Raw genomic sequence first — 23,914 nt, forward strand, 5'->3', positions numbered from 1 at the left:
TGCAATGAAGCATCTTGGGACGTTTTACGAAGTTAAAATCACTATATAAATGCAAGGTGTTCTTTATCACTGCTTCAGCAAACAATTAGCTTAGCACAAGCCAAGGATCAAACCGGGGATCTCCTTGGTCTCTCTGTCTCAATATTACACCAGGTGGTGCTTTTATTCCCTGGGGCTCTTGATGGGGATGGCTGAAGGGTTGGATTACATTTTTTGTTTTACTCCTGCAGTGTTATTAGTGCAAGTTGAACTGTATTGGCAGATTCTACAACTAAGAGTTAGGGATAAAGATTGGTTATATATTTGCTAGACATTTCTTTACTTCTCACTGCAGCCATTGCTATCCATTTTGTAATTTGTTCATAATTCATCCAGTTGTATGCTTTTGAGTGCATTGCTTTTCTGTTCTTTTATATTCTTATCCTATTCTAATTATAAATTCTGTTATTTCTTGTCTCTCTTCTCTGTTTTTAACTGCAGGTCCTGGTAGAGCTGGTGGTAGAGGACGTGGCATCCGAGGCAGAGGTGGCCGAGGAAGGGCCAGGGGACGGGGTGGAAGAGGAGGCAGAGGAGGAGCACATGGCCAAGTGCATGGGTCACAAGGACATGGGTCCGGGCCAGGGCATGGACCACCAGAACATGGACCTCCAGAGCATGGACCTGGGCCTGCACATGGTCCCACAAGTCATGGACCAGGACCTGGGCAGGGACATGGGCCCCCAGGCCATGGACCTGGGCAGGGACATGGGCCCCCAGGCCAGGGACATGGGCCCCCTCCAGGTCATGTTTCCGGGCCAACACATGGACCCCCTCCAGGTCACGGATCAGGGCCAGCACATGGGCCCCCTCCAGGTCATGGACCTGGGCCGGGACATGGGCCCCCTCCAGGTCACAATCCTGGCCCAGGACATGGGCCTCCAGGTCATGGTCAGGGGCCGGGACATGGACCTGGTCCAGATTATGGACCACCAGGGCATGGGCCTGGGCCAGCATACGCACCCCCTGGTCATGGACCTGGGCCAGATTATGGACCGCCGGAATATGGACCGCCGGAATATGGACCGCCGGAATATGGACCGCCGGGACATGGACCCCCGGATTATGGACCGCCGGATTATGGACCCCCAGATTATGGACCGCCAGATTATGGACCGCCAGGACATGGACCTCCGGGACATATGATGGATCCTATGGATGATTGTGACGATGACCTCTATGATGAAGATATGGGGGTAAGAGACATAAAATCTGACATTTTTTTTTGAGTATTGAATTATTGCTTGACGTGCAGTTATCCCAGAAGAGCTGAAGACTATTATGCAGTTGGATGAGTAAATGTTGCTAAGTCATATTGAAGAAAAACTTACTTTGAAGGCATAAAGTTTGAAGAAATATATTGCACATAAAAAGGCCTTGGTTTAAATTATATTTGTTTGTGTTGTGTTCTCACGCCTATAACCAGTTAGTTCACTTGGCACTTTCTATCAGCTTCTATATCACCGCTTGCACATTGAGGGAGGCAGATGTCGCTGTCCTCTACCAGCACTGGTTAGTAATGGACACTAAGATAGGCCCAAATGTTTTAATTTTGTTTTGGTCGCTTTCATACCTTCCACTTGGGAGCTCTGACTTCGATTATTATTGATTTTATTTAGCAGCTCAGATAAGAGCAGGAGCTCCCATCAGGAGGAAATGAAAGGCACCAACCTACATATGATAGTTTTGTAACCTAAGGCCATCAAAGCAATGTAGCACGTTGGTGGATTTGTATCCACAATTCTTCATGAGCTGAGTACCAGATCTCACCAAGTATTACCCATGGACAGTACCAGATCTCACCAAGTATTACCCATGGACAGTACCAGATCTCACCAAGCATTACCCATGGACAGTACCAGATCACACCAAGTATTACCCATGGACAGTACCAGATCACACCAAGTATTACACGGTGGCATAGTGGTTAGCACTGTTGCCTCACAGCGCCAGGGACCCGGGTTCGAATCCGGCCTCGGGCAACTGTCTGTGTGGAGTTTGCACATTCTCCCCGTGTTTGCGTGGGTTTTCTCCGGGTGCTCCGGTTTCCTCCCACAGTCCAAAGATGTGCGGGTTAGGTTGATTGGCTATGATAAATTGACCCTTAGTGTTAGGGGGATTAAATACGTGGGGTTACGGGGATAGGGTGGGATATGTGTCGGTGCAGGCTCGATGGGCTGAAATGGCCTCTATCTGCACTGTGGGGTTTCTGTGATTCTGTGATTACCCATGGACAGTACCAGATCTCACCAAGTATTACCCATGGACAGTACCAGATCTCACCAAGCATTACCCATGGACAGTACCAGATCACACCAAGTATTACCCATGGACAGTACCAGATCACACCAAGCATTACCCATGGACAGTACCAGATCTCACCAAGTATTACCCATGGACAGTACCAGATCTCACCAAGCATTACCCATGGACAGTACCAGATCACACCAAGTATTACCCATGGACAGTACCAGATCTCACCAAGCATTACCCATGGACAGTACCAGATCTCACCAAGCATTACCCATGGACAGTACCAGATCACACCAAGTATTACCCATGGACAGTACCAGATCTCACCAAGCATTACCCATGGACAGTACCAGATCTCACCAAGTATTACCCATGGACAGTACCAGATCTCACCAAGCATTACCCATGGACAGTACCAGATCTCACCAAGTATTACCCATGGACAGTACCAGATCTCACCAAGCATTACCCATGGACAGTACCAGATCTCACCAAGCATTACCCATGGACAGTACCAGATCTCACCAAGTATTACCCATGGACAGTACCAGATCTCACCAAGCATTACCCACGGACAGTACCAGATCACACCAAGCATTACCCACGAACAGTACCAGATCACACCAAGCATTACCCACGGACAGTACCAGATCACACCAAGCATTACCCACGGACAGTACCAGATCTCACCAAGCATTACCCACGGACAGTACCAGATCTCACCAAGCATTACCCATGGACAGTACCAGATCTCACCAAGCATTACCCATGGACAGTACCAGATCTCACCAAGTATTACCCATGGACAGTACCAGATCTCACCAAGCATTACCCATGGACAGTACCAGATCACACCAAGCATTACCCATGGACAGTACCAGATCTCACCAAGTATTACCCATGGACAGTACCAGATCACACCAAGCATTACCCATGGACAGTACCAGATCTCACCAAGTATTACCCACGAACAGTACCAGATCTCACCAAGTATTACCTATGGACAGTACCAGATCTCACCAAGTATTACCCATGGACAGTACCAGATCACACCAAGTATTACCCATGGACAGTACCAGATCTCACCAAGTATTACCCACGAACAGTACCAGATCTCACCAAGTATTACCCACGGACAGTACCAGATCTCACCAAGCATTACCCACGGACAGTACCAGATCTCACCAAGCATTACCCACGGACAGTACCAGATCTCACCAAGCATTACCCACGGACAGTACCAGATCACACCAAGCATTACCCACGGAGAGTACCAGATCTCACCAAGTATTACCCATGGACAGTACCAGATCTCACCAAGTATTACCCACGGACAGTACCAGATCTCACCAAGCATTACCCATGGACAGTACCAGATCTCACCAAGTATTACCCATGGACAGTACCAGGTCACACCAAGTATTACCCATGGACAGTACCAGATCACACCAAGTATTACCCATGGACAGTACCAGATCACACCAAGTATTACCCATGGACAGTACCAGATCTCACTAAGTATTACCCATGGACAGTACCAGATCTCACCAAGTATTACCCACGGACAGTACCAGATCTCACCAAGCATTACCCATGGACAGTACCAGATCTCACCAAGTATTACCCATGGACAGTACCAGATCTCACCAAGTATTACCCACGGACAGTACCAGATCTCACCAAGCATTACCCATGGACAGTACCAGATCTCACCAAGCATTACCCACGGACAGTACCAGATCTCACCAAGCATTACCCATGGACAGTACCAGATCTCACCAAGCATTACCCGTGGACAGTACCAGGTCACACCAAGTATTACCCATGGACAGTACCAGATCTCACCAAGCATTACCCATGGACAGTACCAGATCACACCAAGCATTACCCACGGACAGTACCAGATCACACCAAGTATTACCCACGGACAGTACCAGATCTCACCAAGCATTACCCATGGACAGTACCAGATCTCACCAAGCATTACCCACGGACAGTACCAGATCTCACCAAGCATTACCCATGGACAGTACCAGATCTCACCAAGCATTACCCGTGGACAGTACCAGGTCACACCAAGTATTACCCATGGACAGTACCAGATCTCACCAAGCATTACCCATGGACAGTACCAGATCACACCAAGCATTACCCATGGACAGTACCAGGTCACACCAAGTATTACCCATGGACAGTACCAGATCACACCAAGTATTACCCATGGACAGTACCAGATCACACCAAGCATTACCCACGGACAGTACCAGATCTCACCAAGCATTACCCACGGACAGTACCAGATCTCACCAAGCATTACCCATGGACAGTACCAGATCACACCAAGCATTACCCACGGACAGTACCAGATCTCACCAAGCATTACCCATGGACAGTACCAGATCTCACCAAGTATTACCCATGGACAGTACCAGATCTCACCAAGCATTACCCATGGACAGTACCAGATCACACCAAGCATTACCCATGGACAGTACCAGATCTCACCAAGCATTACCCATGGACAGTACCAGATCTCACCAAGCATTACCCACGGACAGTACCAGATCTCACCAAGCATTACCCATGGACAGTACCAGATCTCACCAAGCATTACCCGTGGACAGTACCAGGTCACACCAAGTATTACCCGTGGACAGTACCAGATCTCACCAAGCATTACCCATGGACAGTACCAGATCACACCAAGCATTACCCATGGACAGTACCAGATCTCACCAAGCATTACCCACGGACAGTACCAGATCACACCAAGCATTACCCATGGACAGTACCAGATCTCACCAAGCATTACCCACGGACAGTACCAGATCACACCAAGCATTACCCATGGACAGTACCAGATCTCACCAAGCATTACCCATGGACAGTACCAGATCACACCAAGCATTACCCATGGACAGTACCAGATCTCACCAAGTATTACCCACGGACAGTACCAGATCTCACCAAGCATTACCCATGGACAGTACCAGATCACACCAAGCATTACCCATGGACAGTACCAGATCACACCAAGTATTACCCATGGACAGTACCAGATCTCACCAAGCATTACCCATGGACAGTACCAGATCACACCAAGCATTACCCACGGAGAGTACCAGATCACACCAAGTATTACCCATGGACAGTACCAGATCACACCAAGCATTACCCACGGACAGTACCAGATCTCACCAAGCATTACCCACGGACAGTACCAGATCTCACCAAGCATTACCCATGGACAGTAGCAGATCACACCAAGCATTACCCACGGACAGTACCAGATCTCACCAAGCATTACCCACGGAGAGTACCAGATCACACCAAGCATTACCCATGGACAGTACCAGATCACACCAAGTATTACCCATGGACAGTACCAGATCACACCAAGCATTACCCACGGACAGTACCAGATCTCACCAAGCATTACCTAGGGAGAGTACCAGATTTCACTAATGATTTCCCATGAAGAGGAAGAAAAAAAATTGGGAAACGAATCACTGTAGGCTTCCGTCATGCAAGCAGATACACGGACAAATGCCTAGGAACAGGCTGTGTGCTGGCTTTCTGATCCAGTGGAATAGTGTTCAGTATTAATTAGTTGTCCTATCTAGACTAAAAATGTCACTACTCCCCTCAGCTCCTGTAGCTTTTTATCTATTGTAACTCTTGCATTCCAGCTTCCGGTACACAGTCCTCCATCTCAGTTTTGATCTTCCACTCAGTCTTCCCAGTTGGAATCCATTCTTCCATCTTCTGAGTGTACTCATTTTCAGTCCTACAGCAGTAATATATTGCCCATTACAAATATTCTCACTAGCATTCTGTGTTACTACATACCCTCAATACTTCAGTGTTGGTCTCACAACTGATATTTAACATCTTCTTTGGATATTTGCACCAAAACATCCACTCTTTGTACTGTGCTTTCATTAGGGTCCAGCCGTTGCACCATATGGAAGCATTGACTTATCAATAGCCTCACACACACTTTCATGTCTCACCACCTGTAGTGATTTCCATAATTAGTCAGAAACACTTCCAGTTAGAGCAATTTTTCTCTTCACTTGTTTCTGACATCCCCATTTGCTGGATGAAGAACTTCCCAGGTACATACACTCATTGACCTTTTCCATCAATATCCATTTTCTTCAATCTTCCTTCACTCTCTTTTGTTGTCTTCATTTTTGGGTAGCCAAGACCCAGTGGCAATGGCTGTATCATCTGCATATTGCAGCTCCTTTACCAGATGCTGGACAATCCTTATACATTCAGGTACTGTCTTTGGTGTCAGTATTTTCCATTGCTTTGATCATGATGTTTTCCATTACATTGTTAGAAAAAGTAGGTGACAAAATGCAGCCTGACCTCTTCTCCAACAATATAGAGTATGAGGGAGAATAAGACATTGTTTTACAATGGGAATAGGGACAAGTCAAATTGTGTCTTTTTTGGTGGCAATAAACCATTGCAAATAATGTCTTAAAACCACCTGTATTAACATTTTTGAGGAGGATGCTTATGTCTCTTATACTCATTTTCCAGTTCAATAGTGTATTTACCACTGTTGCATCTCTGATTTACACGTATTTCATTTTATATCATATTAGTTGACGGTACTGAACATGGTTAACTCCCTCACTCCATCCCACCCAACCTTTTGTGTTTTGCTAGGCTCTCAATGATGAGAGGCATATGAGGAACATGCACGACCTAGGACATCAACCGTGTAACGAGAAGAAAGGGAAAGTACTTTGCAAGTTCTTTGTAGAGGGCAGGTGCTCAAAGGTGAGGAAATGCTTGTGAGCATCAGTCTTGCTGTAATACTATGCTGAGAAACCCAGAGTATCAGGAGACCTGGATCCCCATCACCTTCTGTTCTGGCTGATAACATCCAACTAATTGCTCTGCTGTATTAGAAAATAGATTTTGAAAAATTATAGTTTGCTTTTGAAGGAAGTGGTTGAATTTATATTATTCCATTGCTAATCATTTTCCAGCAAACTGCTCACGAATAATTTTAGCCACCAATTTATGCCCAGCATATTTTCTTTCTTTCCATCTCTTATATTTTTACTGCATACCATTCCTCAGTTGACTGAGGCTGCAGGTTATCAATTTCCAGGGTTCTGCCTTGGTGTAACTAGTTATTAGGAGATGCACTTGACTTGCTTTCCAGCTTTTCACCCCTTCCCTGGTGGAGCACCTAGCATCCAGATGTGATTAGACCTGGTATTCATCGTGTGAGGGATTGTGGATGCAAATCCAGTTCCTACAAAAGCAATAACAACTTATATTTATATGGTGCCTTTAATGTAGTAAAATGTCCCAAGGTGCTTCAGAGGAGCGTTATCAAACAAAAATTGGCACCGAGCCACATACTGGGGCAAAGCGGTTGGGTTTAAGGAGCGCCTTGAAGGAGGAGAGAGAGACGGAGAGGTTTAGGGAGGGAATTCCAGAGCTTAGGGCCCAGGCAGCTCAAGGCACGGCCACCAGTGGTGGGGCGATTAAAATCAGTGCTGCTCAAGAGGCCAGAAATAGAGGAGCGCAGATATCTGAGGGTTGTCGGGCTGGAGGAGATTACAGAGATAGGGAGGGGCGAGGCCATGGAGGGATTTGAAAACAAGGATGAGAGTTTTAAAATCGAGCCGTTGCTTAACCACTCATTTGCGCCGTGTTGCACCATTCTGTCATTAAGCCACCATTTGATAACTTACTGTTTCAGTGCTTTTCTACCCTTGTGTTTTCAGTGTATTTTATATTTTATTTTCTGCTCCAGTTTCCACCCCTCTACTGAAGGCCCTGGCTCATCTTGCAGTACTGTGCCACAAGCACTGGTGCCAACACCAACCCCCCACCTAACTGCCTATTATTCATTTGTGAAATTAGACCGTGAATCTTGGTAGACTTGTTACAGCCAAGTCAGATCCTGCTCCACATCTGCATTCACACACAGAGTTTCAGCAGGGGTTACAACAGTGATTTAGAAGTGGAAGTACAGTCTGAATATCCCCTCCACACCCTAGGGGCGCAGATGCAAATTATAGCACCTCTACCTCTGTCCATAGCTGAGGGGTCAGTTAATTCAACATAGATCAGAAATGGACTATGAAACTCCAGTCTATTAGCCATCTTTTATGTCAGAACTTGTGTTTTTTTTTATATAACTAATTATAGTTATATAAATGTGGAAATATAGGTAAAAAAGTTTGCATATTAGTTAAGTAATTACAGTTACTCCCAACAGATGCAGACTGAATTCCACTGTTTTAAATTACAGTTCACTTACAGTTCCATAGGTTGCCAATTTTCATTTGTAACAGTAGTCATTTCACCTTTTTTTTTGCTTGTGCACAGTGTAGGGAATTTATGCTATGATTAGTCCCAATATAAAAGATTTGGGCTTTGCACATATTTGGGCATGAAACAGGACTGCCAGCATGCACGAAGCTGAAGCTAGCTCACGTGTGTGAACATAACACGGGTCACTCAAGTGTATGTATGGCCTTTCCATAAAAAAAAAATTCAGTTGGAAATCTGGATAATAAATGTCTCAAATTGATTGCTCAAAATTACGGGACAACTACTCCCAAATTCCCAGTTCACACCCTGGGGTGTGATACCGTACACAAACTTGTGGTGAAGAAACAGCCTAGCTTACCATAATGGATTGTGCAGTAAACAGTGTAATTTATCTGCACTGGGCTGCTTCTTCAGCTGTTTGAACCTGATGTAAAGATAAAACTGGACTGCATTCTTGATTTTCGCCCATGTTTTAGGTTGCTTGCATCCTGCTGTGTTTCATAAGAACTAGGAGCAGGAGTAGACCATACGGCCCCTCGAGCCTGCTCCGCCATTCAATAAGATCATGGCTGATCTTCGATCTCATCTCCACTTTCCAACCGATCTCCATATCCCTTGATTCCCCTAGTGCCCAAAAACCTGTCTATCTCAACTGTGAATATACTCAACAGCTGAGCATCCACAGCCCTTTGGGGCAGAGAATTCCAAAGATTCACAATCCTCTGAGTGAAGAAATTCCTGCTCATCTCAGTCTTAAATGGCCGCCCCCTTATCCTGAGATTATACCCCATAGTTCTAGACTCAAAGCCAGGGGAAACAACCTCTCAGCATCTACCTTGTCAACCCCCCCTCAGAATCTTATATGTTGCAATGAGATCACCTCTCATTCTTCTAAACTCCAGAGAGTATCGGCCCAATCGCTCCTCATAGGACAACCCTCTCATCCCAGGAATCAATCTAGTGAACCTTCGTTCTAGGTAGTTTAGGGAACTTACCTTAGAGGGAGTGCAACAAAGGTTCACCAGACTGGTTCCTGGGATGGGGGGATTGCCCTATGAGGAGAGATTGAGTAGGTCGGCCATTTGGGACTGAGATGAGGAGAAATTTCTTCACTCAGAGGGTGGTGAATCTTTGGAATTCTCTGCCCCAGAGGGCTGTGGAGGCTCAGTTGTTGAGTATATTCAAGACTGAGATCGATAGATTTTTGAATATTAAGTGAATCAAGGGATATGGGGATAGTGCAGGAAAGTGGCGACGAGGTAGAAGATCAGCCATGATCGTATTGAATGGCGGAGCAGGCTGGAAGGGCCAAATGGCCAACTCCTGCTCCTATTTCTTATGTTCTCCATCCCCAGTGGCTGATGGGTGGCGCACTGCTGTCTGGTGCACCTGCTCCTCTCCCTGCCCCTCTCCTCTGTGCCACCCAGTGCTCAGCCCACTGACAGGGCTGAGAATTGCTCAAACTTGCCTATAATGGCCGAGCAGCAGTTGAACATTGTCGTGGCTCTCCAATGGTCCACATGTTATGGATATTGGGCAGAATTACAGTTCACTTTATCTTTTAATCTGATTCATCTGTAAATTTATAACAACTGTGCACGGTCTGCATGACTGAAGACTCCAGAACAGATATGAATGAGTATGTCCTTTGTGTGACCAGACAATATCCAGTGACTTTTGTACCTGACCTCAGTTGATGTGACAAATGTTTATTATGAATAAAGGCTTTTATTTGCACCGAATAGTTCTGAATGAGAATGGTGAAGAAATATTAACTTGTTTTTTTCCTCCTCTCTGCAGGGAGAGCAGTGCAATTTCAGCCATGATTTAGGGCCCCCCAGGAAGCGGGAGCTCTGCAGATTTTACTACAATGGATTCTGCGCTAAAGCAGAAAATTGTTTATACATGCACGATATCCTTTTCTTCTGGGTCTCCACTTTGTGGAGCATAACTCGGTCAGGTTCTGATCCGAGCCCGTGACATGTCGGTGGGGGGGACCTGCTTGGAAAGCCATGTCTTCTATCTCTTGGTCTCGACACCAAAAAGCCTATAGGTTCAGAGCAGTGTCAAGCCAACTTTAAAAAGTGCTTTGATGGTACTTTGGAGATCCTGCACACTTGATAAACTGAAGTAAGGGTGTTAAAAATAATGTTTTGGCAAAGCACACATTCTTGACTGTGCTACCAAAACATTCCGAGTTCACTGTCCAGGAGCAGAGCAGAGCTATGCACATGCACTTTTTAATTTCAGATTTGCAGCAGTTTTTCTTTCCGCCTCCACTTGCTAGAAACTGGCTGACCGTGATTAAGATTTCCCATGCTGAGTGACCATTATGATTTTTATTTTCTAAGTAAGCAGAAAAATAATGGTTTGCTAAAAATTCTTACTGGGTTTTAACACTCACAAGCACTGTGTATGGGTAAGTGGGAGGGAGTACAGGAAAATCATTTATTTTTGGGGGGGTTTACTTTACATTTTAAATCATAAAGGTTTAGTTTTCAATTTGTCTTAAAAGTATTTCATATACTTTCCTGTAAGTATAACACTTAATTGATGTAAACTTTTTGTCTCAGTGTTCAGTCATACTTCTTGGACACTCCTAATCATGGTTAGATTTATTGTAATTAAACCAAATTTGTTATGATGACCTCTGGCAGATTCTAACGTGACCCTCTAAGCTTCATCTCCCAGTCCTGTGACCTCTTGACTCACTCCAGAGTCTGCTGTCTGCACTATGCTGCCACATTTTTATACTTTTATATGTAAACAGTGACAGCCTTTTTTTCTAAGCTTGGAAACCGGCTTCTGCCTTTATGTTGCCCCAATTCTCCGCTTTTTAAATTTCAAAACTGGCCACATCCACTATCCCGTACCACCCTCTACTGCAGCCGATATTCTTATGAAAGCCATGGCAACAACAGTAGAAACAGTGAAACCATTAGTGAACCAGCGCCAATAAACCCGTCAATCCCAACCATTTCCCAATTTCAGACAGTGACTCTCCCCTTATCGTACCACGTCCTAGCCGCGGCAACTCTCAGAACGGCCAGTCTGCAAGCTTCCTCCTGCCAGAACCCATGAATACTAATGTACTGTCCCACAATCCCCACCACCTTCCAATCAAGCCACGTTACAAATAGTAGCAGACAATCATCATGCTGTATGGGCAATGATTGTCTCTGTTACTGTTTGTAAAGCAGCTTGTGTCTTTAAAAGGACACAGCATCACCTCAGCAACTTTCCATTACATGGTACACTGTTTACTAATGACAGGAACATTATATCATCAGACTGACTCATCAATGTCACGAGAGAGCTACCAGTTTCAACAAATAGCAGATGTACATAGAATGACATTAATAATGTCTCCCCATTTCTTTAAGGGAAGGAACCTGCTCATTCTGCAAACTTTATCCATTCTTTCCAAGGACCTTTTTTGTTTTATTTTTATGCCAAACAGGGATGAACAAATTCTGTAGTTCATCCATGCGATCTTTAAATGTTTGCCATTGCCTCTCCACCGTCAACCCTTTAACGTTCCCCAATCCATCCTAGCCAACTCGTGCCTCATACCGTCGTAATTTCCTTTATTTAAATTCAGGACCCTAGTCTCTGAGTCAACTACTTCACTCTCCATCTTAATGAAGAATTCTATCATATTATGATCGCTCCTCCCCAAGGGGCCTCGCACAACAAGATTGCTAATTAATCCTTTCTCATTACATAATACCCAGTCTAAGATGGCCTGATCTCCAGTTGGTTCCTCGACATATTGGTCCAGGAAACCATCCCGTATACACTCCAGGAATTCCTCCTCCACAGTATTGTTACTAATTTGGTTAACCCAATCTATATGTAGATTAAAGTCACCCATGATCACTGCTGTGCCCTTATTGCTCGCGTCTCTAATTTCCCGTTTAATGCCATCCCCAACCTCCGCCTTACTGTTTGGGGGTCTGTATACAACTCTCACTAATGTTTTCTGCCCCTTGGTATTTCTCAGCTCTGCCCACACAGATTCCACATCATCAGAGCTAATATCCTTCCTTACTATTGTGTTAATCTCCTCTTTAACCAGCAATGCTACCCCACCTCCTTTTCCTTTTTTCCTGTCCTTCCTGAATATTGAATACCCCTGGATGTTGAATTCACAGTCTTGGTCACCCTGGGGCCATCTCTCCGTAATCCCAATTATATCATAACCGTTTACATCTATTTGCGCAGCTAATTCATCCACCTTATTACGAATGCTCCTCGCATTAAGACACAAAGCCTTCAGGCTTGATTTTTTCTCGAGGGTCCTTGAACTTTCTGCTTACTTCATAAATGTGAGCTGAATTTTTTTTGTCTAATTCTGAGAATGCACCTGCTCCTCTCTCAACTTTTAGGGTTTACCGCCTGTGAGTGAGTATGAGTGTATGTGCAAAGCTCTCCCCCAGCCTCCATAGTTTAATTTAGAGCCATGCCGTATAAATCAGATTGTGGTAGCTGCAGAATAAACACTGCATAAATTCTTCAACAGGGAAAAAGAAACTTTGAGAGGTATTTGACCTGTGCATTACTTAATGGTCCATTCGGAAGAATGAAAAAGCAAAAGTAATTCTTAAAATTTGGGTTGAGCTTCTTTTGTCTCTACCCCAGGGGGCTGTGGAGGCTCAGTCATTGAGTATATTCAAGACAGAGCAATAGATTTTTGAATATTAAGGGATATGGGGATAGTGCAGATGAGGTAGAAGATCAGCCATGATCTTATTGAATGGCAGAGCAGGCTCGAAGGGCCAAATGGCCAACTCCTGCTCCTATTTCTTAAGTTCTTATGTTAGAAAATTCTGTTGCCCTTTCAGGAAAATTACTGTCCTTAATTAGCCTCACATGAATTTCCTTGCAAGTTCTTCCATACAACTGGAAATTGTTACCAGGGTGACGAATGCAAATTTTCCCACAGGCTTCTAACCGAAGAAACCAGGGAGCTGCTGGACAAGGTAAAGCAAATCCAGGATTTTCTTTCCAAGTTTTCGCCCCCTCCTGTCAGCAGTGACTCATACTGGGATACAGGTCGGCGGCAGCCCTTGGGTACCTTGCTTAAGTGGTCATTCTCAGTTGTGATTCTAGACCTTGTCCAGAGGTTATTTTATCACTGAGAATGGGGGGAGCACATCTGAGCACAATCGTGTTCTAGGCCAATGTCCGTATATGGGCACTTCTCAGCAGGTGGTCGGTCGCTGGATAATAATCGAGAGCAGGAATCCTGGCTCATTTCTTGTCCTTAACCCAAGCCATTTGTGGCATCCTTGCGGCTGCCCAGATCATCTCACAGCACAGACCAGGGACTGAACCAGGGAAGTGCCTGATCTGCATTGATCAATGAGAAACTGTGCAGTGCATTTTTCCTGTCTACCGTGTTGGGAGCACAGAAACAGCTGATATTTAACAGTTTATTTCAGTTAATATGACATGGCATTGGTACCCGAAATGCTGCCTGCATGCAGGGAAATTGCTTGACTTAGGAACAACTTACTGTTGCTTTATATTAGAGCCATTCCAGTCCAAGTGGTGTTGGAGCTTCTTGTGCTGTGGTATCTGCCCTACTTGCATTGCACATGCACAGTTTGAGAGTTTCATTTCAGACTATTGGACCACAGCCAATAAAAATGGTGATGGACTCTGTTTCCAGAGAAGCCCAGGAAATGCACCTCTTGAAGTGATTCTCCTCTCCTCCAGAGGCAGCTTTGTGGCCTCATTTACTTCATGTTCTGCCACTGAAGTCGAGCCTCATGAACAGCAGTGCTATTATAAAGAGTTCATCCCCATAGGTTGCACAGTGGTGTTCCAACTGACTGTTCCACTGTGTGGGAGGACACCAGGTTTATGCCTGCGGTTTGCAAGGTCCTGGTGTTGGCTGTGTTATTTGGAGTGTTGAGCAGTGGGAAAGTGCTCCTCAGAGAAGATGACGATTAGTAGGTGAGTTTCCCAAGGCCAATCTGGTGTACCTTCTGACAAACTGTTCAGAAGTGACATTGGCGGATGCCTGGCAGCAGGCTGCTTGTCCACCTTTTCAACTCGGCTTCTCGGCATGGGGAGGCGGTGGCGTAGTGGTTATGTCACTAGACTCAGTCCAAATGCTCTGAGGATATGGGTTCAAATCCCACCACGGCAGCTGGTGGAATTTAAATTCAATTTAATTCTGGAATTAAATGTTAGTCTTAGTAATGGTGACCATGATACCATTGTCGATTGTTGCAAAAATCCATCTGGTTCACTAATGTCCTTTAGGGAAGGAAATCTGCCATCCTTACCTGGTCTGGCCTACATGTGACTCCAGACCCACAGCAATGTGGTTGACCCTTAATGCCCTCTGAAATGGCCTAGCAAGCCACTCAGTTGTAAAACAACCGCTACGAAAAACAATAAGACCTACACCATATGGACTGCAGCGGTTCAAGAAGGCGGCTCACCACCATCTTCTCAAGGGCAATTAGGGATGGGCACTAAATGCAGGCCTAGCCAGCGACGCCCACATCCTATCAATGAATACATTTAAAAAAAAAAATGCAAGTTAGAATAAAGTACCTTTTAAAAGTGGGGATAAACATGAAAACACTTTGCCATTAAAGCTAGTTTAGGAATCCTGGGAGGTTGGGTGGCGCACAGTCTTTTCACCTGGAAGCTTGCTTCAATTCCAACCATAACCAAAGTCTCCTCTCTTGACTGCCTTGAATGAAGGTAGACTGTTTGACGAGTTGCAGGTTCACAGCACAAAGCTGGTTTAAAAAGTCTTTTATAAACACGTTAATAGTAAAAGGGCAGTGAAAGGAAGGGTAGGGCTGATTCGGGACCAAAAAAGAGATTTTCTTGTGGAGGTAAAGGGCATGGCTGAGGTACTAAATGATTACTTTGCCTCAGTCTTCACCAGAGAAGTGGATGCTGCCAATGTAGCAGTAAAGGAGGAGGCAGGAGCGATATTGGATAGGATAAAAATAGATAAAGAGGATGTACTTAAAAGATTGGCAGTCCTCAAAGTAGAAAAGTCACCCGGTCCAGATGGGATGCATCCTAGGTTACTGAGGGAAGTAAGACTGGAAATTTCGGAGCCTCTGGCCACAGTCTCCAATCCTCCTTGGATATGGGGTTGGTGCCAGAGCACTTGAGGATTGCAAATGTTACACACCTGTTCAAAAAAAAAAAGGGAGAATGATAAACCCAGCAACTACAGGCCAGTCAGCCTAACGTCAGTGGTGGGGAAACCTTTAGAGACAATAATCCAGGACAAAATTAATTGGCATTTGTCAAAGTATGGGCTAATAAATGAAAGTCAGCACAGATTTGTTAAAGGCAAATCGTGTTTGACTAACTTGATCGAGGAACGGAGAGGGTTGATGTTGTGTATATGGACTTCCAGAAGACGTTTTGGAAGTGTCACATAATAGACTTGTTAGCAAAATTCAACACCATGGGATTAAAGGGACAGTGGCAGCATGGATACAAAATTGGCTAAGTGACAGAAAACAGAGAGTAGTGGTGAACGGTTGTTTTTCAGACTGGAGGGAAGTGTACAGTGGTGTTCCCCAGGGGTCGGTACTAGGACCACTGCTCTTTTTGATATATATTAATGACTTGGGTATATAGGGCATGATTTCAAAGTTTGCAGATGATACGAAACTCGGAAATGTAGTAAACAATGAGGAGGATAGTAACAGACTTCAGGAGGTCATAGACAGATTGGTAAAATGGGTGGAAAAGTGGCGGATGAAATTTAACGCAGAGACGTGTTAAGTGATGCATTTTGGTAGGAAAATGAGAAGAGGCAATATGAACGAAATGGTCCAATTTTAAAGGAACAGTGAGACCTGGGGGTGTATGTGTACAAACCTTCCAAGGTGGCAGGACCTGGGGGTGTATGTGTACAAACCTTCCAAGGTGGCAGGACCTGGGGGTGTATGTGTACAAACCTTCCAAGGTGGCAGGACCTGGGGGTGTATGTGTACAAACCTTCCAAGGTGGCAGGACAAGTTCAGATGGCTGTTAAAAAAGCCTATGGGATTATTATTTATTAATGGAGGACTGGAGTACAAAAGCAAGGACGTTGCTTTATAAACACTGGTTAGGCCTCAGCTGGAGTCTTGTGTTCATTTCTGGGCACCGCACTTTAGGAAGGATGTCAAGGCCTTGGAGAAGAGATTTACTAGAATGGTACCGAATTTGAGGGACCTCAGTTATGTGGAGAGACTGGAGAAGCTGGGGTTGTTCTCCTTAGAGCAGAGAAGGTTAAGAGGAGATTTGATAGCGGTGTTGAAAATCAGGAACGTTTTTGATAGAAACTCTTTCCAGTGGCAGAAGGGTTGGTAACCCGAGGATGCAGATTTCAGGTGATTAGCAAAAGAACCAGAGACAACACGAGGAAGCTTTTTTTTTACACAGCAAGTTGTTACGATCTGGAATGCACTGCCTGTGAGGGTGGTGGAAGCAGATTGAATAGTGACATTCAAAAGAGAATTGGCTAAATACTTGTAGGAAAAAAAATTTCAGGGCTCTGGGGAAAGAGGAGGGAATTGGGACTAATTGGATAGCTCTACCAAAGAGCCGGCACAGGTACGACTGGCCTCCTCTGTGCTGTATCATTCTATGATTCTATGAACTGGTCATTAAATTGATGTTTTTTCATCATTTCAATTAGATGTTAGCCAGTGAGGCAGAAGCTGGTGCAGAGGACGAGAAGGAAGTGGAAGAGCTAAAGAAACAAGGAATCACTCCCTTACCGAAGCCGCCACCTGGAGTTGGGTTGTTACCCACACCACCTCGACCTCCAATGCCACCTCCTTCAAATATTCCCAATGCTCCTCGACCTCCCATGATGGGACCGCCGCCTCCAGGTCCTCCGCCACCTGGTCCCCCACCAATAGGTCCTCCGCCTCCATGCCCTCCACCTCCTGGGCCACCATGTCTGCCAGGTCAAAAGAAGATCCCCTCACTCTTTGAGATTGTTGTTCAACCCACTCCACATCTAGCACATAAAATGGGAATGAGGTATGCATTTCGCACCCTACTCTTAAATTTTGACACAAGTCTATTTTATATTAACTTGTTTATATAGTAATATCCCTGCTATTTTGTTAAATGGTCTTTTAAAATGGTCTGTTGTGTAGGAATTGCTAACGATTGTGCCATTAATGACATCATATCAGTAGTTCTAGTCCTTTAATCCGCTGGTCAAAGCACCCTGCTCACTTACTTTAAGACAGGAAATCTTTCACCTGTTGCAGAGTGCTGAATCACTAGAGTTAGAATTCTTAGCACACTTACACAGCTGGCTGTTTCTGGAGAGAGAGGGGATTGACGAACATGGCTGAAATGTTGGGGTTGAGTTGAACCTAAAAGGGAGCTGCTGGCTTGTTGGACTCCCGTGGGCTTTTCCTCCTGCGATCACTTTTTGATCAGCATTGAATGGCGGAGCAGGCTCGAGGGGCCGAATGGCCTACTCTTGCTCCTATCTTCTATGTTTCTATGGATGGTGCACTTTACAGGCTGTTTGTGAACAATAATTTTTGTAATTGCTTTAATTTTACAGTATACTGTTTGGTTTATATCATACTGGTTTTTTATGCTTAAATACTGATGTTTGGAGTCATCCCAAATGCAGATGTTTTTGTATAGAACTGTCCTCGATGTGACTTCATAACATTTTGGCCCATCGATAGCATGGCCTGTTTCCGTCCATGATTCACCATCAACCTGAGTTAAGATTGTAGTGTTCAAGCCATGCACCAGGACCTGCGCACGTAATCTAGGCTGATGCTCTAATGCAGTTTTGAGGGAGTGGTGCATTGTCGGAGAGGCCGTCTACTTGTTTAATGAATGTTAAAAGCTGTAATGGGTTGGCATTTGTAGAGGATGAAATCAAATGAACCCAAGAGCTTTCTTCAGCCAGACCTTTCTTGAAGTGGATGTTCCTGATGCCGCAAGAGGGAGAGTTCACAGGAGTTATTTGTTGCTGTTGTACTGTTTTCCATTTCATGAGACCTGACATTTCAGGCCTTTCCTCTTTGCATGGAGCAGCTCACCTGTGATAGCTGTGGAACCATCTTCATATAAAATTAAAACGGTCAGCATCCGATCTGGCTTTGAACGTAGACCAAAGTGAGCTCACAGAATCCTGCGAGACGAAGGCACCACTTGCTGTAATGTTTGTTTTGATGCAGAAAAAGTACAATTGTCCTCAAAGGATAAATGTTGTGTAAGACAGTTTGCAAACCAAGCTTGAGCTTGAGAATAACATTGATTTTCTTTTTCCACACAGGCCACGGTTCCCACCACCACCTCCTGGATTCCCAGGGCCTCCGGGACCTCCTGGGCCACCAGGACCTCCCATGGGTCCAGGACCTGCTCCGGGTATGGGACCAGGACCCGGTCCCATGCCTGGCCCAATGCCTGGACCTATGCCAGGCCCCGGCCCAGAGGAGATGCCGCTAGGCCCTGGAATGAATCCAGGACCACCAGTGGGACCAGGCCCTCCAATGGCACCATTCATGCAAGGAGATCCAGGAATGATGCCCCCTGTTCCTTCTGCACCCAATTTCTATGATAGCTATTATCAACAGCAGGGAATGCAGATGGACCCTGGTCAAGATGGAGAAGCAGGTAGGACACAAGTTATGTACCTTACCCTTTCCAGTCCCTTGCTGCATATTTATCCTGTATTTTCAGCACAGATTAGTAATATATTCAGGAAGCTAACATAAAGATTTGATAACATATGGAGACATCATCTTCAAACATTTTCAAGCACTTTAATAGGTAAAAATCACATGGCTCTTTTGAATGCAGTTAATTTAATTCATTGGGTGACTTTTTATGTTGAAGGCGGTGAGGGACATTGGTTTCCTCCGTGTCTGTATCAGGTACTCCAAGGTTAGGTACAACTCTGATCATATGCAGAGAGAAATACTATCCACTCTGCACCATCAACATGTACCTTCCAGTTTTAGAGGAGCATCCTTGGTAGTGTAAAATTCTCCTTTCCGAGATGAGTCATTCTTTTAGCCTCTCTGAGTGAGATTAGTGCCAGTTTGTGCCAAATTATTGGCTGTGCTGTGCATCTGATCACAGTAACTGGACTGAATCTTCTCAGACGCATCTCACTTTGGAATATTACATTGGACAGAGAGGGCTTTTTTTTTTAACTCCCTCAATCTGGGCTGGAGTCAAATCCTACAGAAGTGCTGCAAATCCACAGTACCATCCAGCTCTTGGCATACAGCCTGGTACCATAATATGCACCAACACGTTGCATCAGCGATCTTCGCCAGGCCATCAGTAGAAAGTAAAGTAGCTTCCATAGAGACTGAGGAAATATTGGCAAGTGAGTCAACATGGGCTGCTGGTTTTAGAATGACATGAACACTGACCTGGGAGCAAGTCACCTGCCTTCCTGCCTGCTCTCCTGATCAAGGAATAAGCCAAAGAAGATTATTTTTCAATGGGAACATGAGACCAGAAGGAGCGCACCTGGAGGGAGCACAGTGAGAGCGGAGCAGTCCCGATCGGCAGGAGCCTGCGACCGGAAGGAGCAGACCTGGAGGGAGCACAGCGAGAGCGGAGCAGTCCCGATCGGAAGGAGCGGACCTGGAGGGAGCACAGCGAGAGCGGAGCAGTCCCGATCGGAAGGAGCGGACCTGGAGGGAGCACAGCGAGAGCGGAGCAGTCCCGATCGGAAGGAGCGGACCTGGAGGGAGCACAGCGAGAGCGGAGCAGTCCCGATCGGAAGGAGCGGACCTGGAGGGAGCACAGCGAGAGCGGAGCAGTCCCGATCGGAAGGAGCGGACCTGGAGGGAGCACAGCGAGAGCGGAGCAGTCCCGATCGGAAGGAGCGGACCTGGAGGGAGCACAGCGAGAGCGGAGCAGTCCCGATCGGAAGGAGCGGACCTGGAGGGAGCACAGCGAGAGCGGAGCAGTCCCGATCGGAAGGAGCGGACCTGGAGGGAGCACAGCGAGAGCGGAGCAGTCCCGATCGGAAGGAGCGGACCTGGAGGGAGCACAGCGAGAGCGGAGCAGTCCCGATCGGAAGGAGCGGACCTGGAGGGAGCACAGCGAGAGCGGAGCAGTCCCGATCGGAAGGAGCGGACCTGGAGGGAGCACAGCGAGAGCGGAGCAGTCCCGATCGGAAGGAGCGGACCTGGAGGGAGCACAGCGAGAGCGGAGCAGTCCCGATCGGAAGGAGCGGACCTGGAGGGAGCACAGCGAGAGCGGAGCAGTCCCGATCGGAAGGAGCGGACCTGGAGGGAGCACAGCGAGAGCGGAGCAGTCCCGATCGGAAGGAGCGGACCTGGAGGGAGCACAGCGAGAGCGGAGCAGTCCCGATCGGAAGGAGCGGACCTGGAGGGAGCACAGCGAGAGCGGAGCAGTCCCGATCGGAAGGAGCGGACCTGGAGGGAGCACAGCGAGAGCGGAGTGACAGCAACTCAACAGGCAGTTTTTGAAAAAGTGACGTCCGAGTATAAAAAGTGAAATCGGCACAAGGGAAGGAGCTGATTGGTGAGTAGCTGGTAAGTGTATTTTTTTTTTAATTTATAAATTTATTTCTGCTAAGTTAGTTAATAGCCTATTAAAAAGGCGAGTAGCTGGGGAGTGTATTTTGTTAAGTTTTAAATTTATTCCTGCTGGGTTAGTTCTTAGTCTATTAAATAGAGGCATTGCAGGGCAGCTCAGTCCCATGGAGTACACATCCTGTGCCATGTGGGAAGTCCTGCACGACCACATGTGCGGGAAGTGTCGCCAGCTACAGCAACTCGAGCTCCAGGTTTCGGCGCTTGAGAGGTGGCTGGAGTCACTGCGGTGCATCCGTGAAGCTGAGAGTTACGTGGATAGCATGTTTCTAGAGGTGGTCACCCCGCTGCTTAAGAGTGTGCAGGCAGAGTGGAAATGGGTGACCGCCAGACAGAAGAGGAGGACCAGGCAGGTAGTGCAGGAGCCCCTGGAGTGCATCGCGCTCTCCAACCAGTATTCTGTTCTGAGTACTGGTGAGGGCGATGGTTCCTCTGGGGAGTGCAGCCAGAGTCAAGTCCACGGCACCACGGGTGGCTCAGCTGCACAGGGGGGGAGGAAAACAAGTGGAAGCTCAATCGTGGTTGGGGATTCGATAGTTAGGGGAGCAGACAGGCGTTTCTGCGGCCGTAGACGTGACTCCAGGCTGGTATGTTGCCTCCCTGGTGCCAGGGTCAAGGATGCCACTGAGCGGCTGCAGGACACTCTTGGGGGGGGGGGGGGCGAACAGCCAGAGGTCATTGTCCATATCGGTACCAACGACATAGGCAGATAGAGGGATGAGGTCCTGCAGGCAGAGTTTAGGGAGCTAGGAGAGAGATTAAAAAGCAGGTCCTCAAAGATAATCTCCAGATTACTCCATGTGCCACGTGCTAGTGAGTACAGGAATAGGAGGATAGAGCAGATGAATGTGTGGCTGGAGAGATGGTGCAGGAGGGAGGGTTTTAGATTCCTGAGGCATTGGGGCTGTTTCTGGGGAAGGTGGGACCTGTACAAGCCGGACTGGTTACACCTCAACAGAGCCGGGACCAATATTCTCGCAGGGAGGTTTGTTAGTGCTGTTGGGGAGGGTTTAAACTAACTTGGCAGGGGGTGGGCACCAGCATAGAGGAGTAGAAAAGAGGAATAAGGTGCATAAAAGCGTGAGTGTGTTGGATAGTACTAGAGACGGTAGTACCATATTAGATAGGAGCAGACTAAGAAAGACTATGAAAAATTCAAAAATGGGTTTAGAATGCATGTACGTAAACGCACAAAGTGTGGTGAACAAGGTTGGTGAGCTACAAGCACAATTAGCTATGTGGCAATAACGGAAACGTGGCTTAAAAACGGTGAGGACTGGGCACTTAATATTCAAGGGTACAAGGTGTTCAGAAAAGATAGGGAAGGATAAAGGGGGGTGGGGTGGCAGTGCTGTTTAAGGAAGACATTATAGTGTTGGAAAGGGAGGATGTTCTTGAGGGGACAAGGACAGAATCCATTTGGTTAGAGTTGAGGAGCAAAAAGGGTATGATCACACTATTGGGGGTATTCTATAGGCCTCTAAATAGTGAGAGGGAGGTAGAGGAGCAAATCTGCGGGGAAATCGCAGAGATATGCAAGAGCATTAGAGTGGTGATATTGGGGGACTTTAATTACCCAAATATCGATTGGGATAATGCTGGGGTAAAGGGAAAGGAAAAGGAGGGGGAGGAATTTCTGAAATGTGTTCAGGAGAATTTCCTTGACCAATATGTTCTTGGCCCAACTAGGAAGGAGGCATTGCTGGATCAGGTGCTGGGGAATGAGGTGGGCCAGGTCGACCAAGTGTCTGTGGGAGAACACTTGGGTATGAGTAATCATCGTATCATAAGATGTAGATTAGCAATGGAGAGGAGCAAGGAACAATCTAAGGTGGAACTTCTAAACTGGGATAGGGCTAACTTCAATGGGATGCGAAAGGATCTAGCCAGGGTAAAATGGAACCAAAGACTGACAGGAAAAACTGTAACGGAACAATGGGTGATCTTTAAGGAGGAGATGTTCCAAGCACAGGCTAGGTACATTCCAACAAGAGGGAAGGGTAAGGGAACCGAAGCAAGGGCTCCTTGGATGACAAGGGAGATAGAGAAGATGATGAAATAAAAAAGAGGGTGTATAATGCATGTCAGGTGAATTCTTCAAGGGAGAACCAGACCAAATACAATAAGTTGAGAGGGGAAGTGAAGATGAAAATAATATTGGCAAAGAGAGAATGAGAGAGCAGAATGACAGTTAACATAAAAGGGAACCCAAAAACCTTCTACCGGCATGTAAACAGTAAGCGGGTAGTAAGAGGCGATGCGGTGCGGGGCCTATTAGAGACAACGCAGGTGATATATGCTTAGAGGCGCAGGGCAAGGCTAGAATACTCAATGAGTACTTTGTATTGGTGTTTACTAAGGAGGTGGATGCTGACAAAATATCGGTAGAAGTGGAAAAAGTAGAAACAATGGAAGGGGTGAAAATTGATAAACAGGATTTACTAGAAAGACTGGGTATGCTTAGAGTGGACAAGTCGCCTGGTCCAGATGGCTTGCATCCTAGGTTGCTAAGGGAATTGGGGGAGGAGATAGCGGAAGGGCTTGCCATAATTTTCCAATCTTCCCTAGATGCGGGGGAGGTGCCTGAGGATTGGAAAGTGGCAAATGTGACACCATTGTTCAAGAAAGGGTGTAAGGACAATCCTAGTAACTACAGGCCGGTCAGTTTAATATCAGTGGTGGGTAAAGTTTTAGAAACAATAATCAAGGAAAAA

The 23,914-nt window shown here is 46.2% G+C and overlaps 1 protein-coding gene across 1 annotated transcript in view; it reads left to right on the forward strand.

Moving 5' to 3' along the window:
- Positions 1-23,914, forward strand: part of zc3h4 (zinc finger CCCH-type containing 4) — a 48,967-nt gene that overhangs the window by 13,236 nt on the left and 11,817 nt on the right. The window contains exons 5-10 of the mRNA XM_085973607.1: positions 481-1,232; positions 6,973-7,086; positions 10,402-10,513; positions 13,474-13,583; positions 17,276-17,625; positions 18,896-19,236. Of these exons, the coding sequence (XP_085829733.1) occupies positions 481-1,232; positions 6,973-7,086; positions 10,402-10,513; positions 13,474-13,583; positions 17,276-17,625; positions 18,896-19,236 (1,779 nt within the window). The remainder of the gene's footprint in view (positions 1-480; positions 1,233-6,972; positions 7,087-10,401; positions 10,514-13,473; positions 13,584-17,275; positions 17,626-18,895; positions 19,237-23,914) is intronic.

Source organism: Somniosus microcephalus, chromosome 34, assembly GCF_052327205.1.
Source record: "Somniosus microcephalus isolate GS21.2 chromosome 34, FLI_Smic_1.0, whole genome shotgun sequence".
NCBI classification, from domain to species: Eukaryota; Metazoa; Chordata; class Chondrichthyes; order Squaliformes; family Somniosidae; genus Somniosus; species Somniosus microcephalus.